This window comes from Camelus ferus, chromosome 5 (genome assembly GCF_009834535.1).
Source record: "Camelus ferus isolate YT-003-E chromosome 5, BCGSAC_Cfer_1.0, whole genome shotgun sequence".
NCBI classification, from domain to species: Eukaryota; Metazoa; Chordata; class Mammalia; order Artiodactyla; family Camelidae; genus Camelus; species Camelus ferus.
This window is the reverse complement of record NC_045700.1, coordinates 6,722,417-6,741,020: the sequence shown is the minus strand read 5'-3', so window position 1 is coordinate 6,741,020 and position 18,604 is coordinate 6,722,417. Positions and strand designations below refer to the sequence as shown.

The window sequence follows — 18,604 nt, the reverse complement described above, 5'->3', positions numbered from 1 at the left end:
TGGTGTCTGCATTTTCTCCTCCCCAAGCCTGTTACCTGTTTCTGCCCAGGGCCTTTCCTTATCCTGGAGAATTGAGCTTGGGGGAGGGAGGCCCAGTGCTTGAGAGGCGGTGGGGCACTGGGGCTGAGAGCTGTCTCCACCCTCCTTCCCTGGCCTCTCCGTGAGTCTGCTTAGGTGAAGGCAGCAAATGCGAGGTGGGGGGACAGGGGGGACAGGCCGTCTGCCTTCTCTCGGGCTCTCTGGGTCAAAGGGGGACGAATGCATCCTCTTCCCAGGAGGCCTCGAGCCAGAGGAACAGAAGAGGAGGAGGAAGGGTAGCTCCCCTCCCCTTCCTACCCAGGGAAACAGTCACTGCAATGTGCTGCCTTCACCCCCCTGCACGCGGCAAAGGTCACCAGGGCTGAGCGTGAAACCTCTGGATTTCCTGAACTTGGGAGAAGCTGCACCACCTCCCATCCAGGAGACAGAACCTACGGGGAAAAACCATGAAAACCACAACATGCAACACAAGTCAATCTTTATTGAAAACTGCAGTATTAATACATAACAATTCTTGTTACATAAACGTGCTTTTTTAAGAATTTTAAATCTGAGCTCTTCTACTCATCAGATTGCATAAAAAATTAAAATAGTATGAATTTACACATAATGGAACTGGCTCAGGATGGATGTTCCATTTCTTTGTATCGATTGACACTTTAAATTCAATGCAGAGGTGAGGGGTGCCTTTAACACTGGAAGACGGTGCTGACTTAAGCTTAAAAAAAGTACCAAGAGAATGGTTTAAAAAAACAGTATCTAAAAATCATTAAAAATAAAATAAAAGGAACCGTTTCCTAGTCAGTAACAAGAACCCAGGTGGCTCCCTGGGGCCTCTCCTGAGTGACCGTCACAGCAACCCCGCCATCAGATCCAGCCCAGGTATCCAACTGCCTGGCAGTCTGCACGAGGCCCCCAGGAGACTCTGACAGGACCCGGGAGGCCAAGATGAGTCCTGGGCGCACAGAATGTCCTGAGGCTCACTGCAGGTTCCCTGCAGAGATGCCTGCCTCTCTTCCGTCTCAGGTCCCTCTCAGGTCCCAAGTGACTCAACATTAGTCCTGGGGACTCAAACCAGTTTACCCCAGAGGGTTTCTGTTCTTCAGATGAATAGGGTGCGGAAAGTGACAAGTCCTCTGAAACACCTAGGATCAACTCTGCAACGTCCCACCTGAACAGATCAGACCCTCCTCTGCAGCGTGTCACCTGCAGGCTACTTTCAGAAGGCTCAGGCTGGTAACAAACAGCTCAGGAGGGCAACACCGCCATCTGAGATGTGCTCGAGCCGTGCAGGATGCCGGCCCCCTAGGACAACCCTGCGTCTTTAGAGACCTCTCCCAACTTCGGAAGCACCAAGAGAAGAGCCAGAAGCTGCCCCCCACGTAGCCATGCACCCTTAACCCTGCCCTTGCGCCCATGGGGGCATCAGACGGGCACCCAGGCTGGCAAGGCCCGGGGTGTCCGGCTGCTGCTGCCAGATGGGGAGAAGGTGGCCCAATGGTCAGAGTAATGCTGCTTCCAAAGGCGCCCAGGGACGGGGTAAGAAATCTGGGTCTCCTTTTGAAAGCGGGCCTGTGTCTGCCCTCAGGCAGGCGGGCTCCAGACAGGAGCACACCCCAGGCGCCCGCAGACTCCATCTCCCCCGCCACTGCCAGGCCGCCGCCAGTGCAGCCGGGGAGGGCAGGCGTGCGCTTACCAGGGCCCAGCCCCACCCAGGCCCGGACGGCTCCCGTAAGTGCTACATCTGCACGGCATTCAGGGACAGAGCCACGTGACACAACCGCAGGCCTAACCACCCCACCGAGAACCTGCCGAAAAGACTGAACACGGGACACGGGTTCCGAAAGCGCCTCTGTGCCCGCAACCAGGAAGGGTTACCCCTCAGAGGCAGCCGCTGATGGGGCCATCACTCACTGCCCAGCGTCCAGTCACCCGTCCCAGGGCCAAGCAGGATTTGCATCAGCAGGGAAACACACCTCCTAACCTGGGGGAGAGGCTGTGCGACAAACGGTATCTGTGTTCATAGGAATTAGTTCCTTTACTTGCCTGTCTCAGCTTCTAAACTAAGTGTTAATTCAGCTGAAGGACTCTCAAATTAGGAATGTCACATACAGAAAATGCAGGATTTCTCCACGTGTTCTACTGCTGCGCTTGGGATATCAAATTATGCAACTCTGTGACAGAAGTTCTACTCCTTAACTGATTTTACTGCAACTAAATGCGGCTAAAATTACAACCTATGAGTTTTGTTACTATTCATTATGTCCAGATCCTTACCTGTCAGCCAAGATCTACCTTTCATATTTGCTAGCTGATGCCCTGATAGTTTCCAATTGAAAATATTTCTGCACAGATGTGTTCCACGATGCAAAAGTATTTGATGAAGTCTCCCAACTCAACTTTACACAAGGGAAATAAGATTTTTTTAGAAATCATAGGGGGAAAGTGTTTATAAAGCTGATGTAAACGGGGAAAAAAATGCAACCCACTCTTCTCTTTCTCTTGAAAACATCATTTAAATTCAGTGCTCGTGAAAACACTCACCCTGTGTGTGCCAAGTCTCAGGCAAGCCTGAAGAAACAGTCTGCATAACGTCTATCTTCTTCCCAAACTCAAATGACTCCAGCCCTACAGGTAGTCATGAGAGAGAGGGAGAGGGAGAGTGTGTGCGTGCGCGTGCGTTTCCATTCTGTTGTTTGGGGCTTTTTAAAAGCACATACTAAGATGGCACTTTCTCCTAATTTGTTACACTAACCCGGGGAAACTGACTTCCCTGTTACTAGAACAGTTCGGCCCCCGGAACCATTAGGACATATCCATGTTACAAACCATCCGCTATACAGGTGGAATCACCAGCAAAAAGTTGAGGAAGTGGACATAAAACGGTGCGCTTGGGGGAAATGGCTGCTACACACACACACACACACAGACATACACACAAAGTGGGTTAAGTGCTCTTGAAGCAATTTAAAGTTCTTATCATTAAACACACTACGTTACACACATTAGGAATAAAGACTCTTCTGTTTACAATGATCCATGCAAAAATATTCCTAAACTTCTTACAAAATAAAATGTGAAAAAGAAAACTATGCAGAGTACTTACTATAAAAGATAAGGTTACTAGAGGCCCGGGGCCAGGGGTACCACCCAGCACCTGGGGCTGGCCGCCACACCAGTGCCAGGGCCATAGGTAATTAAGGTCCCTCCTACCCGAGGCCCGCAGCCCTTGAAACGACGATGGGGCAGAGCAGGGGTGCCCTGCAGCTCTGACTCCACCTGAGGACACAAATGGACAGACGGACAGACAGACACACGCGCGTGCACACACACACCCCCATCGAGTCAAGCTGGGCACATTTAAGCTGTAAAGTCCTCCTGGTTTCTTATGTACAATATTCAGATTTTAAACACAAAATCCTTTTGTGACAGATCCTGGCAGGCCTTCTGATTCTGCTGGCCCTCTGCTCTGGGCGGGGTGCCCTCAGCTGTAGGAGGAGAGTGCAGAAGGCTCACGGCTTCCCCCCCCCTCCAGGAGCCTCCTCCAGGTGGTCTCAGAGCACAAGTCCCATCAGGTGGATGGGCCTAACCACAGCCAACTGCCTCTCTACAAGAAACTATCCACCTCAAATAAAGGTTTGTTCCCTTTTAATAGTTCTTAAATATACACCTTTCTTCACAACACGCAGCTGAAATCTCTGCCCTCTCTGTGGGAAGGGAGCGCAGCGCTGCCTCCTCCGTCTGTTCTCAGGTGACGCAGACACTTCTTGGGGGAGAAAAAGGGAACGATTCTCTAAGCTAGATAAAGGGGAGGCCAGTAAGTACGTCCTCCAAGTGTGGCTGTTTCTCTCTCACACATCTTCCACCCTAGGAAAATAATTTAGCTCAACACAGGACTTTTCCAATAAAGATACAGGGAAAAAACATCATCTCTATCTGAAAGAGATCTGAACTGAAAATTTAGATAGCAGAGGAAATTGCTTTGCGGACACCTAAACCAACTCTGGCCTGGCCCCCTACTCATCTTTCAAGGTAACCCCTAAGAATGTCCACATTACACGGACCCCACAAAGCTAAATAGCAAGAAAGGGGCGCCCATGACCTTGGCCACACCCCACACAGCGGTGGCCCCTACACTCTCTCCCAGTGCGGTCAGTGTGCCAGGACCAATGGCTGGAAACTCGAAGGCCATGATTCCACCTGGCAACCCACGTCAACCCCAAAAGGCTGAAGAATCATCGAAGAGATTTCAGATGCTCTAGGAAGAAATTCACTTCAATACTTTAAGACTTTGCACACATTACCACAGTGCATGAGTGATACGGGCTGTAAGATACTTGTCCATCCCTTTAGATTTTGCATATGATGTTCTGCATCAGTCACTGCAGGTAGGTTGAGCAAGCTTTGTTTTTGTGTTTGTTGTTTTGAACATGCATTCCACTAGGTATGATTCAGAACAGATTAATACTCCCTTTACATTACAGTTAGCTAAAAAGTTGCCTGGCAGCCCACAAAACAGGATTTGCTCTAAGACCAACCCAGAGTCAGGCGGAGACTGAGGGCGCTGGGGCGGGCTGGGCCGGCCGCAGTAGTGTTTAGCTAAGTGTCGAGAGCATTAAGAAGAGAGTCCTGGTTGGAGGCGCAAGGCCTGCAGCACCAGCTGTGGAACCTCCGGGACGGGGCTGCGCAGCTCCATCCTCGAACCTGGGTGGGGAGAGACACAGACACGGTCACACAGCGTGCCTCCGGCACCACTGCTCTGAAAAAGGGCAGGACTGGGCCCCACAGAGACGTCCAGTTACAAGTGGAATCCTATTTCCTGCAGGAGGCGAGTGGGAGATCAGAGCACAGCCCAGGTGTGCAGCAAAGCGTACGGGGTACCCGGCACGCACTCAACGGTTTCCTTTTCTCTCCTACTCGGCAGGGTCCCAGCAAGGGCACAAATGTAACCACCACATTGCCTCCGGATCAACAGTCAGGCAGCATCTTTCTTGTCAGTCAAGAGCTGGCCCTGGGCTTCCCCGGTCACTTACATTTGCAGGGCAGTCACCACTGAGGGGGCACGTAGCTGTAGGTGGGCGTCCCTGGGGCCCGATACGTGGGCACAGTGACAGGGTGGGGGGCCACAGGAGTGGGGGAGTGGGCGGTCAGCAGGGTACCTGGAAGAAAGAGCAGCATCTCAGTGGAGGGCAGTGCCGGCCACACACCGCTGGCTCTCTGGTCCGGCTACCTTGGACCAGAGCGCTCTGGCCTGGCCCCCCTGGCAAGAAGGGAGGCGCACAGGGGTGGATTCGGGACTCTGGGCCACACACAAGTCAGAGGTTTACACGCCCAGCCAGCCCTGCTCATAACATGCCTGCAAAAGCCCTTGTGTCTCCCCCTCATACACGCACACTCGATTATTTCTGCAGGTGCGATGATTAAAAAAGCATATTCAAGCTTAAAAACGGAGGAAATTTGTCACGTGCTAGAACATGGATGAACCTGGAGGGCGTTATGCTGAGAAGTGAAATAAGTCCGACACGAAAAGACAAACACTGCATGATTCCACTTCTGTGAGGCCCCTGGAGGAGTTGAAGTGACAGCCACAGAAAGGAGAACGGGGGCTGCCAGGGTCTGGGGCCGGGGAAAGGGGAGCTGTGTGATGGGCACAGAGCTTCAGTTCTGCAAGACGAGAGAGCCGTGGAGGTCTGCTTCATGACCGTGCGCTAACACCACTGAACGGTGTACCTGGAGATGGTCAGGGTGGTCATAAACGTGGGAGGGGGAGAGAGGGAGGGAGACGCCAAACCCCGAACCCCGTGGCATCTGAGGACATGAAGATGAGTGTCCTTCCTGTGACTGCAGAAGGCTCGTGGCTTCTGCGTCCATGTGTAGGCAGGCAGCGCCTCACGCCAGGCAGCCTCACCCGGCACCCCCGCGCTCCCTGGCCCAGCTCTGGGTCTCAGATCTGCAGTCTCTGTGCCAGGCTCTCCTTTGCCTTCATCGGTGAGTATGAGAAAACCAAATAAAATAGAGGCTCAGAGCAGAAACACACACAGTATCCTGAGACACCTCTCTCTCTGACACATCTTCCTTACACTGAAGTAAAGTCTAGAAAAACAAAGAGAAAGCGGTATTTTTTTTCTTTTTAAATCACATCCATGGGCAACCACGTGCATGCTGTGTACCTGGTGCCCCTGCTGCAGACAATTCACAAGCCCACAGGAGGGAACCTGGCCACTAGACATTCAATCAAGGCCCCTGGCGCTCTGTGGTTCAAGGGAGATAGGTCTTTCCCGGCAGGGGCCTCAGAGCACCGAGGCTGGCTTTCCCAACCTGGGGAAGTCCTAGGAAATCAAGTCCATGAAGGAGTCCCACAGGCAGCTCGTCTCTGTGAACACAGGACCAGCTTGCCCAGATTGACCAAAACACCACGATGCGGGCAGCTCGGCCTGCACTGGTAGCCCAACTGAAGGCAAGGATGGAGAGGGCCGCCCCCAATCACAAAGGACCCCCTTCCGCACAAGCTGTACGTGCTCACTTTGGGGATCTGGTGATTCCTCATCCCTCCTGCCAGACGCTCACCACAGTGGCCCCATCAAACCCAGAGAGGAAAATCAAATAAAACGGACACATCATGGTCTGCAGGGCAGGTACTAAGCTCCCCCTCCAGTCTCCTCTCAACCAAAAGAAGTGAAGGAGGGGAGGGAAAGAAAAAGAGAACATGCCATTTCTTCCCAGAAGACTCAGCTGTCCTTCCACCGGCCTCCAGCCATGAGAAGGCAAAGCCAAGGCTCGGAGGACGGGAGAGCTCTCCGCGCCAGCTCTCCTGCCATCATAGAGCAGCGCCCAGCGCCAAGGACTCACCTGCTGACATGGCCATAGTGGTCCCCGCCACCATGCCCATGGTGACCCCGTTGCCTCTGGGCGGAGGGATGGGCGCAGGGTACATGGTTGCCGGCATGCCGTTGGGCTGCACCACCGTGGTGTGGTGGATGACGTGAGGGGGCGCCGCGTACAGGGGCTGCGTGTAGTACGCGCCTTGCTGTGGGGAAGAAGAGAGACAAGTGCCACCAGGGCCCACACCCAGAGCCCCGCTGCCACCGACTCCCCGCACGCAGCGCCCAGGGCCTACCTGTGCGTATGGGCTCTGCTGGGGGTAGGCACTTCGCACGGGATACACGGCCGTCTGGTAGGGGTTGGGGGAGGAGGAGTAGGGCGGCACTGCCCCGCTGGTGGGGGAACAGGACACTTTGTAAGGTGTGCCAGGAGTGTAACCTGAAACAGAGAAGCCCAGCGGCCTTGACTGAAACCCACACTCGGCCGGACACAGGGGAGGACCCAAGTGTGCAACGGGGAGCCAGGCAGTGTTCCAGCCCTGAGCACAGTCAAGTTCCGACACCGCCGGGCCCCGTGCTCCACTAAGATCAGACTGCAGTTCTTACACTTCGCGTGCAAGGGGGGCGTGGGGAGGGGGTTGGGGAGGAGGGAAAAACCAAAGAGAAGGTCTACTGAGAGTAAACTTACATAGGAACAGGAAAGAAGTACCTGTCCTGTTGGGATATAAATTAGGACACCCTTCCAGTGGGGCACAATGTGGCATTGGCCCCATTCCAGTTCTAGAAATTTGTTTTAAATAAGCATGGCACATGAAAAGATGCTCAAACCGCCAGTCATCAGGGAAATGCAAACCAAAACCACAACGAGGCATCACCCCTGACCTGTCAGAATGGCTGTCATCGAAAAGAACACAAATAACAAGTGCTGGTGAGGCTGTGGAGGCAAAGGAAGCCTCTTACACTGCTGGTGAGAATCTGAATTGGTGCAACCACTGTGGAAAACAGTATGGAGGTTCCTCAAAAAAGTAAAAATAGAACCACTATATGACCCAGCAATTCCACTCCTGGGTATTCATCAGAACAAAAATGCTAATTCAAAAAGCTTCATGCGCCCTAATGTTCACAGCAGCATTATTTATAATAGCCAAGATGTTGAAGCAACCGAGGTGCCCATCAACAGATGAGTGGATAAAGAAGATGTGGTATATACAATGTAAAATTACTCAGCCTTAAGAAAGAAAATTTCGCCATTTGCAGCAACATGGATGCACTTGAAAGGTATTATGCTAAGTGAAATAAGTCAGAAAGAGAAAGACAAATACTGTAGGATGTCATTTACATGTGGGATCTGAAAAATACAACAAACTAGTGATTATAAGAAAAAAGAAGCAGACTCACAGATACAGAAAACAAACAAGTGGGTACCAGTGCGGAGGGAAAGGTTGGAGGGACAATATACGCGTGCAGGATTAAAAGACACAAACTATTATGTATAAAATAAGCTATAAGGATGTGCTGTACAACACAGGGAATATAACCAACATTTTATAGTAACTATAAATGGAGTGTAACCTTTGAAACTTGTGAATGACTATTGTACACCTGTAACTTTCATAATACTGTATATCAACTATACTTCAAGAAAAAACAGTAAGAGAAATAAGCATGGATTTGAACAAAGGCTCAGCTGTAAGCATGCTCATCAGTGTTGTTCATTCAGCAAGAAGAAAAGGAAAAGCTTGTCAAACACCAGGGCCGCGGTAAAAAGACTTCTGGGTCTAAAATAGCTGGTTGAACACATATATTTGCCTTTGTCCCCACCCAAAATGACAATAAAGCAGATTAATATAGTAAAAAGATACAAAGCCACACAGATCAAGACAGAAGAACATTTTGGAACCTAAAAGCAGAACTGGAAAGTGACTGAGCAGACTCAAAACAGCTATGCTCTCAGCCAGCAGTGAAGAGGGCCAAGCAGCAGCCTGACGGCAGGAAAGCCCTCCCCGGGACGTGGAGACTGGCAGCGCTTGTTTCCAGGAGCTGAGGAAGGGCTCTGACCTGAAGGAGCGGCTGAGAGGCTGTCTGGTGAGCGGTAAGGCACTCGGCTCCCCTTCCTGACCCCCATCCCAAGCGAGAACAGTTTATTCTCTGGGGAGGGAGAGGGAGGGTCTCTGAAATGTATGTTCACAGCAGCTTTACTCATAATGACTAAATGTCCACCAGCAAACTGTGGTACATCCACGCAACAAAATACTGCTCAACAACCAAAGGTCAGAACTGCAAATACATATAACATGGGGAAAATCTCAAAAAAATACAACATGCGAAAGAAGTCAGACACAGTAACAAGGCTAGGTCCACCGGTATGAAGCTCCAGGAAAGACCGACCTCATCTACAGTGGCAGGAAACCAGCCAGGGGTGCCGGGGGGCCAGCGGGCGGGAGGGTACCACTAGGGGGAATGGAGTTACCTGATGGTGGCACTGCCACTCATCTGTGCACATCGGGCTAAACACAGCCAACTCCACTTGTAAGAATGACTTGTATGTAAATTATACCTCAATAAAACTGCCTCCTAAAAAAGTCTGAGAAATCACTTGTCATTCACTACCACTGCTGACACGGAGGTGCGCTCACGTGAGGGGCCCGTGGAACAGTCCAGCTTCCATAAATCTGCAGATGCACTTCCCACAGGGCCCAACCATTCATTCCTAGATATTGTCCCTAGAAGAATGAAAACAGGTGCCCACAATCAGACCTGTAAAAAACGTTCACCAGTCTTATTCATAAGAGCCAAAAAATGGGAAATAATTCAAATCTTTATCAACAGGAAAACGGGTAAATCATGACACATCCGTATAAATACTACTCAGTAAAAAGGAAAAAACCTGGATGAATCTCAGACCAGGCCCGGACACAGAGCACACACCGCAGGAGCTCATCTTCAGCCCCTCACAAGTAAAGCCAGCTGTGGTGACGGAAATCTGGGGTAGCGGGAGTGACGGCTTGGAGAGGGCGGAAGGAAAGCCTGGGACAATGGAAGTGCTCGCTTTTGTGTTACAGGTGGTGGCAACATGTGTGTGACAACTGTCAAAATCCATCCAACTCAACATTAATATGTGGGTCTTCTGCATAAATTATACCTCAAATTTAAAAATGAACTGAGTACTAAAAAAATTAAACGTTAGAAATTTTAAACCACTTTACTGGACTGTGTTTAGCAATGTACGTGTATTTTGTTTTTAATTTAAAAGAGAAAAAGAGAATGAATGACTCCCAGGATATACACGTTTTTTTTAAACCACAAGAAAGAAGCTGCCCTTTCCTCCAAGGGACCAAGTCAGTCCTGGAGATCCTAGTCAGAGCCGCCACGCACCTCGTGTCCCTGGGTTCACCAAGACCTTAATTATGACCTTAATGCTTTCTCCTTTACTCCCCAGAATGCCCCTTGTGGCGTTCATGAGGAAGACGCTGATACAGGTGCTAAAGCCCAAAGTCACACAGTCCTGTACAGAAGAGCAGTGCTCAGACAAACCCAGACCTGGCCACATCGAGCCTGGACTCCTTTGCCCCTACCAGGTAATTTCCAAGCTCAGCCACTTTCTGTTTTAAGGAGAAAAACATAAAAGAAAATCTCCTAGGTTCCCCAGTATTATTTTTATATTTTAAAATTTCGGATTTTTTTTTAATTGAAGTATAGTAGATTTACAATACTGTGTTAGTTTCAGGGTGAGAATGAAGTGATTCTACTATATATGAATACATATGGGGTTTTTTCTCAGATTATTTTCCATTACAGGTTATTGCAAGATAGTTCCCTGTGCTATAGAGTAGGTCCTTGTTGTTCATCTACTTTATGTACAGTAGTTTGTATCTGTTAATCCCATACTCCTAATTTATCCCTCTCCCTTCCCCTTTGGTAACCATAAATTTGTTTCTGTGTCTGTTTCTGATTTGTATACATTTTCATTTGTATTATTTTTTAGATCCCATATATAAGTAGTATATAATGTTTGTCTACCTCATCAATATGATAATCTCTAGGTCCATCCAGACTGCTGCAAAGGGTAGCATTTTTTATGGCTGAGGAATACTCCATTGTATATATACGCCACACCTTTTTAAGCCAATCATCTGTTGATGGGCACTTGGGTTGTTTCCATGTCTTGGCTACCGTAAATTGCGCTATGAACACTGGGGTGCACGTATATTTTCAAATTAGAGTTTTCATCTCTTCTGGATATATAGTCAGGAGAGAGACTGCAGGATCATATGGTAGCTCTATTTTTAGTTTTTTAAGGGACCTCCATACTGTTTTCCACAGTGGCTGCACCAATACACATTCTTACCACGTTTCCCTACGTTATTTTGAAATTCATTAATTGTTATGTAAGTAAAACCACACACCAAATTTCAATTCCAGTGCCGAGCTAAAAGACAGGAGAGTAAACAGACTCTCAGCTGGGATTTGGAAAAGCAACTCTAAAGACAGGAGCAGGTAAAAACTCCTCCTCCCTGGGTGCTGCGCTAGTCTAAAGAGTCTTAGAAGAGGGACAGACAAGGAAAGCGAGGGCGTCATGGGTATATACATGTTAAAAAAAACTCATCAAATTAAAGCTTTAAATACATGCATTTAATTGTACACCAATTATACCACAATAAGGTAGTAAAATATTTTCTTTAATTATAAAGAAAAAGGTAACAGGAAAGTCATCCATTTCTAACCATGCTTTGATACTCCCAGGAGAAGCTTGATGCAGCTCCTATTTCCCCACAAATGACTGGCTTCAACAGAGAATAGGAAGCGTTGGTGCCCGGTGGCCATACTTGTGACAAGTCACAGCGATGGGAGCACTGCACCAGAGCAGAGTGACTATTCATCACCAACATCACACGACATGCTTGGGGCCAGCCCTGTAGACAAGGTGCTGACTTCGGGGGAAAATCACAAGGAAAGAGACCACCAATAGAGCAGCACTCAGCTGGTCCTGGCTGGCTAAAGCAGGAGCCGGGCTGTCTCAAAAAGGGAAGCCTGTGGATGAAGGCAAAGTACCTTTCGGGACAGCTCCCTCCTCCCCAGCCACCCTCCCCCCACTTCTCAGAACACTGCAGCAGTGGCATGGATGGGTTAACTCACCAGGGAATCCTGCTAAGGGTGGCCATGCTGGCCTGATTAAAACAGATCCTCGCAGGAGTCACTAAACTCACATCAAAAGATATTAGTCTTTTTATAAAACTGTCAGATATTCAAAATACTCATAGAATGAGCGTATTTTGAGAACAAGTGCTAGACTTCAAACTTGAAAATCACATTCAGAATTTCCGGTCCTAGTCAGTTTCATGTGGGTAAAAAGAACATAGCAACAAGGACCCCTTTCTTCGCTGAACAATTAAAAACCATCCGTGACAAGGAGGAAACAAGTGGAAATATAAATACCGATAGTACTAAAGAATTACTGTTATTGTTCAGGTGTGACAGCATGTATTTTTAAATTGTTTTTTAAAGGTAATACTGAAAAACTGATGAAGATGATGTCTGAGATTAGCTTCAAAATACTACAGGGGAAAGTGGCTGGAGCACAGATCAAACGGATCGGCTATAAGCTGGTAACTGCTAAGGCTAGTTATGTGTGAGTGGGCATCATGGTGCTGTGTACTTGTGTGTATCCCTACCTGAAATTTCTCATAATTAAAAGCCTTCAAAGTGTTTAAAAAAGGTTAGGTCGAGTCATGGATTACAAGAGACAAAAGACATAATGAATTCAACTTTATAAACAAATTCAACACGTAAATTTTGAATAGATTCTGTTTTCAATTTTTTTTAATTTTTGGGACAACCGGGCAAATTTACATATGATCTGTTAAACAAAGTGAGGGAATTACTGTTTCTCATGAGTATCTCGCTAAGGAGAAAAACGTCCTCATTACGTTATGTAAAGAGCCACGCTGAAGTCCACAGGACAGGAGCCACAAAGGCTCAGCTCTAAACTGGTTCAGCAAGAAAACAAAAACAAACAATAAAACAAACACACCCTCATCTTTATATGGCAGGTAAAGCATATACGGCAACATGGTAACTGATGACGCTGGGGCTGGGTGCTGTGGGCATTCACTACGCTGTCCTCTCAATTTTTCTGTGTATTTGGAAATCTTTATAGTAAATATGGTGAAAAAAATTCTAATGTCTATAGATGGTGACACACAACTGAGAGAGCCAGCCAGAAAATCTCCCTGGAAACCAGAGTCACGCACCGGCTGAAGGGACGGGGAAGTGGGTGGGACCCCACTGAGAGACATAACATCTTGCCGAAGCCAGGGAGGCGGGGCTCTTCAGCAATCCAACCTGAAAGAGACCTGGCAGCTGGGCACCGGCTGGAAGGACAAATAAGGTAAATATATGCCGCCGTTCCACACGCACAGCCAATGCTCTACAGAAAGTCACGGTTCTTCTATATGATAAACCGAATTCACAAAAAGAGAAGAAAACAGAGAAGCTGTTTGAGGAAGTGAAAACACAAAGGCAACGCATTCATGACCTGAAGAAAAATTTGGGAGAAAGTGGAACCTCTAAACCCCCCACCAGTATTCCTAATAAGAAAGTCCACAACCACTGCGTCACAGTTCAAACTGCACGAAGAGCCCTGAGCTTAGACTGAAGAGATGATGGAAGCTGTCGACCTGAACAGGCTTTTAAGAACACAGTGCGAAACCAAAGTTAGGGAGAGCGAGGCATACACCCCTCCAGAGAGAAGCACTCCTTCAGCCCACCGCATCTCCTCTGAAAAAAGGTAGAGCCCTTGACTGCAGTCAACGACAGGCCAACCTGAGGCAGCGAGCTTTTCTTCTAACGGAGGCCAGAGACCTACTGGTGCAGAAATCCCTGCAGCTGGCACGAGGTCTCAATCATCTCAGCTGTCTGTACGACACCTGCCTCATCTGTACCCTTTGCTGAAGATAAAGAGGTGGCTCCAAGAAGCTACCACGTGCATGCATTTGTCAGAAGGCAATGAATGGTAAATTTTAGATGTGTGCATGTCACATATGTAAAGTTCACCTAAAATAAACCCCAAAAAAGAACTGTAAACAAATATTAACAATATGCACACTGGAGTAAATGGGGTGATGTGTACTGATGTCCACAACTTAATTTTTTTTTAATTGAAGTATAGTCAGTTACAATGTGTCTATTTCTGGTATACAGCACAATGTCCCAGTCATGCATATATATACATACATGTATTCATTTTCATATTTTTCACTAAAGGTTACAAGATATTGAACACAGTTCCCTGTGCTATACACAAGAAATTTTTTTTAAAATCTATTTCTATGTATACTGGCTACCATTTGTAAATCTCAAACTCCCAAATTTATCCCTTCCCAACCTCTTCCCTGGTAACCATTAAGATTGTTTACTATGTCTGCAAGTCTACTTCTGTTTTGTAGATGAGTTCATAGTGTCCTTTTTTTTTTTAGATTCCACATTTGAGTGATATCATATGGTATTTTTCTTTCTTTTTCTGGCTTACTTTATTCAGAATAATGATCTCTAGGTCTTTCCTTGTTGCTGCAAATGGCATTATTTTATTCTTTTTTATTGCTGAGTAGTATTCCATTGTATAAACACACCACAGCTTGTTGATGGACACTTAGGTTGCTTCCATGTCTTGGCTATTGTAAATAGTGCTGCTATGAATGTTGGGGTGCATGTATCTTTTTGAATTAGAGTTCCCTCTGGACATATGCCCAGGAGTGGGATTGCTGGGTCATATGGTAAGTCTATTTTTAGTTTTTTGAGGCACAACTTACTTTGGAACACATCAAAATATGATGGACTGAACGATGGTTGGAGGGATATACATGTGATACAAGTAAAATGTTTGATTTTAAAAGCTGACTTCTAAAAAGTTTAACTGTGGAATTTTGGCAGTCCATATGCAGATGTTCACTGTGAATTTTTTTCAGCTTCTCTATACATTGGAAAAACAGTCACCCACTATTTTTACTAATTATACCAATGACTTTTAATACATACTATCTTACTGCTTATTCTCATAACTGTGAGCTATGTCCTAATACTCACCAGAAAATTATCTTTGTATAGGCACAAATATTGATAAAGATTTTTTTGTACAAGTGTGATAAAGCAGATCACTTTCTATCCAACACTGAAAACAAATCAATTTCAAGGAAAGCAGACGTGTCTCCCGGTCAGTTAAAAACTAAGTGCGGGCTCAGCACCTTCCTTTTTCTTGTATATAGCACTAGACCCATCGTCTCACACCAGAGCATCTCAACAGGAATCTACAAACCTAAATAAATACACACGTACACACACATTTCATAGTATCCAAAACAGACAATGCATTCGTGAAGTGATTTTTAGATTTGCCAACCGTTCACAATACAAAACCACATACGTTCATTGCTTGGTCTTTCAAAAACAGTAATAGCTTTCCAGATTTTCGCTCCATTTGTGTGGACCATTCATGTGGATGCAGACGGACAACACACAATGACAGCCTCTTTCCCTCCATTCCCACCAGCACGTCAGCGTCACGGCAGGCTGACTCCCTCCCCGGCAGGACTCTCACACAGGCCACAGCTCTCAGAGCTAATTATGAGGTGCCAGAAGCTTTTCACATTGGATCAGATTATTTTTTCCCCTAAGTACTGCATACCGCACAGATTTCATACAATAATTTTCCAAGTATTAGACATTTATTTAGAAAAATTTGAAATTCAGAAACAAAGTATGTGTGAGGAGGAAGAGACCTGCGCCAAAACACAACATCCTGAAATTTCAGAACCTGGAGACCAAAGAGAAGCTCAGCTCACTCAGCCAAGCATCAGAAAGGTGTCAACGTTCTTGGCAGCAACAATGGAAACTGGCAAACAATTAAGCAATGTCCTCAAAATTCTGAGGGGAAATAACTGCCAGCCTAGAACTCTATATCCAGACCAACTAATAATGATGAGTGAGTGCATAAGAAAATGTTCTCAGACACAAATATCTCCAAATAGTGACTCTCCCATACTCTCCTGGGAGATTACAGAAAACAATCCTCCACTAAAACCAGAGTGTGAAACAAGAAAGGAGACAAGGGATGGAGTGGAAGGAAGAGGAAGGAACTCCCTGGGATGACGGAGCAGAACCACCTGCAGAGTCGGGCCCAGAGCATAGGCAGTGCGGCCAAGGGAGGAGAGGGCTTCAGAAATAAGGCACCGAGGAAAGAAAGCGCGAACACCTACGTCATGTGGCATAAAACGCTAGGAAGAGACCCCAAACCTGAGGTGGGGAGAGCTGAGGATTTAATGAACGATATGGTTACAGAAGTCTAAAAAATCAAGGAGATTCAGAAGAAAGTAGCTGCATATTCACAGCGGGGAACGATGCTCACGAGGTCACAGGAACAGGGCTGGGGAGGGAGTGAAGGAATCTTTAAACTGTGTGCGTGTAAACCTTTAAGGGAGAGAGAGAAACAGAGCCCATGACCCCACAAACTGCTAATTTTCTAACACCCTTCTCTCCTGTGTGCTGCCACAAAGGGATGCTTAATTTTTAAACAAACCTGGAGGCTTATTTCATGGACATAATTCTAAGTTTAAAAAGAAAAAAATGGTACCATAAAGCGTTTTCACTTATTAAAGATCCTTCATAAACAAGCAGCAAGACCAGTTAAACACTGAAATAAACCAACAGTTTAATCAAACCATCACTTCACAAGATCTGCACATGTACATAAATATTTACATAGCTAATTATTCTCACTTTTAAGCTCCCTTCTGCTGTACTGCCAAACTGTCCCCCAAAAAAGTTTCCCCAATTTATCCACCACCCAGCCTTGCAAGACAGCAACCACAGACGCCACTTCATCACCCTTACTGACATTTACATCTTCTAAAAATACAGGCCGATGTAATATCTAAATTACCTCTTACATACAGCTTACAAAGAACTGAATGTTTTCTTGATGATTTCAGGTGATCAATGCACATCTCAGCTCCAGACACTCCTGACTGTAAGCAGGGGCAGAAGAGGGGAAGCCTGCGCGTGCAGCCTCAGTGCCCCGGAGTGCGGCTGTGCCTGGGCTGGAATCCCCACAGCTGAGGGAGACACTGATTCATTAAACAAATGCCGAAAATGAAATGACTTTCTCAGAAGTGAGTCAGGATTTGAGCCACAACTAGCTAACGCTACTGCCTAAACTCTTTGCAATATATTGCTCTGATTCCAAAAACAGGCCAGGCCACCCTGGTTGCACGCGTGCACAGCCTACTGCGCTCATTCACGAGGACAAAACAAACACCACCTCCAATTCCAGATTCTGAGTGATGGGATCTTTCAGCAAAAGGCATGACAGCTCATCACACGGCTCTCTGAACCCTCTCTACGTCACAACTAAGATACAAGCAATGTTAGGACCACAAAAGTGCTTTAAGAGCCAGACTCAACGTATACACCCCGATACTACACATCAGCTTTGTCTGCAAATCTGGTGCTGCAGGAAGCAAAGATGGAGAAAGAGGCAGAGGGAGGAGTACTCCGTAACAGACCCTAACAACAGGCACAGGTACTCAGTCGGGCTGGGAGAGAAAGAGAACAAACACTAGCCACGCAAAAACAAAGCCAAACGTGTTCAAAAAGAATAGGCCGATGTGGAAAGAGCTGGGGATTTCAAGTTCAGGCTGCTGACTTCCCTGGGTCTTACAGTCGCCAGAAACCTCGTTCTGGGAGCGTTACTCAGGTGCAAGGGCAAGAATCAGGAACTCCAGGAGAAAGCACGGGAGCAGGAAGACCAAGCCGAGAAGGCCTTCCTCTGGGTGAGAGGCTCAGGGCGAGCAAAGGCGGTCAGAGAGCGAGCAGAGAGCAGGCTCATGGAAGGAAGGGAGGATTCTCTCATTACCGAACTGGAAGAACTCAGGGGAAGGACACTGCTGCCGTCTCCTCTCCTGTCAAGTTAACCACGTGAGACCAGGGGTTCCCAGGGACGCAGAAGCAGCCCAGCAGACCCACGAGGTTGAGCCCTCAGCTGCCGTAGCAGAATCACAGAGTCCTTTCTGGGTGAACAAAGCCTGCAATGAGCCAACACCAACACGCGGGCTCACAGAGGGAAGTCCCACCAAACAGACTATCTTTACAAGGTTCAGACCCAAACAAATTTCACTTCCAACTGTACCGCTGATTTCTAAAATCTGAGGATATTCTCACGCACCTTACCTAGAAAATAAGACCTTCTTTTAAAACCATAATCAAAGCGCTGAATTACTAAAAACGTCAGCAACATGGAGACTGTACCTACCAACACGGCAAGATGATCTTTAGTTTCTCATAAATACATACGCGACCTGGCACAGCTGTTACCTGTAACTGTGATTAGGACGGAGACATGGGTTGTGGAAGGGCGTCAGAAATACAACACACAAAGCTTTCTGTGCAGTAAAGATTAAGCTTTTATTGCACTTACCAAGAAGACTAATCTTATGAACCAAGAAATCAATTCAGCCCCAAATGCTAATTCTACATCCAGTCTTCTCAAAATCCACCCCCTCCACCTTCCCCCCAAGGCCACACGGACAAAGCGCTCTAGCCACCCAGCACGTGCGGCCCGCATACCTGTCTGGAAGGTAGGATTCGCTCCAGGGTACATGTTGGGGGAGTAGGCAGGAGCCGCGGTGGCGTAGCCCATGGGGAAACCAGCTGGAGAAAACACAGAACAAGGGGATGTCGTCACTTGAAGGAGG

The 18,604-nt window shown here is 47.3% G+C and overlaps 1 protein-coding gene across 5 annotated transcripts in view; it reads right to left on the bottom strand.

The window, feature by feature from the left end:
• Nucleotides 1-500: 500 nt before the first annotated feature.
• FAM168B (family with sequence similarity 168 member B) overlaps nucleotides 501-18,604 on the bottom strand; it is a 33,017-nt gene continuing 14,913 nt past the window's right edge. For 3 of the 5 annotated variants that reach the window (XM_032479247.1, XM_032479249.1, XM_032479248.1), the window contains exons 3-6: nucleotides 18,477-18,560; nucleotides 6,889-7,299; nucleotides 5,073-5,198; nucleotides 501-4,743 (exon numbers count right to left, since the gene is read on the bottom strand). In XM_032479247.1, the coding sequence (XP_032335138.1) occupies nucleotides 5,086-5,198; nucleotides 6,889-7,299; nucleotides 18,477-18,560 (608 nt within the window). In that variant the 3' untranslated portion in view covers nucleotides 501-4,743; nucleotides 5,073-5,085. The remainder of the gene's footprint in view (nucleotides 4,744-5,072; nucleotides 5,199-6,888; nucleotides 7,300-18,476; nucleotides 18,561-18,604) is intronic. The other 2 variants (XM_032479250.1, XM_032479251.1) reach the window with 2 other exon arrangements.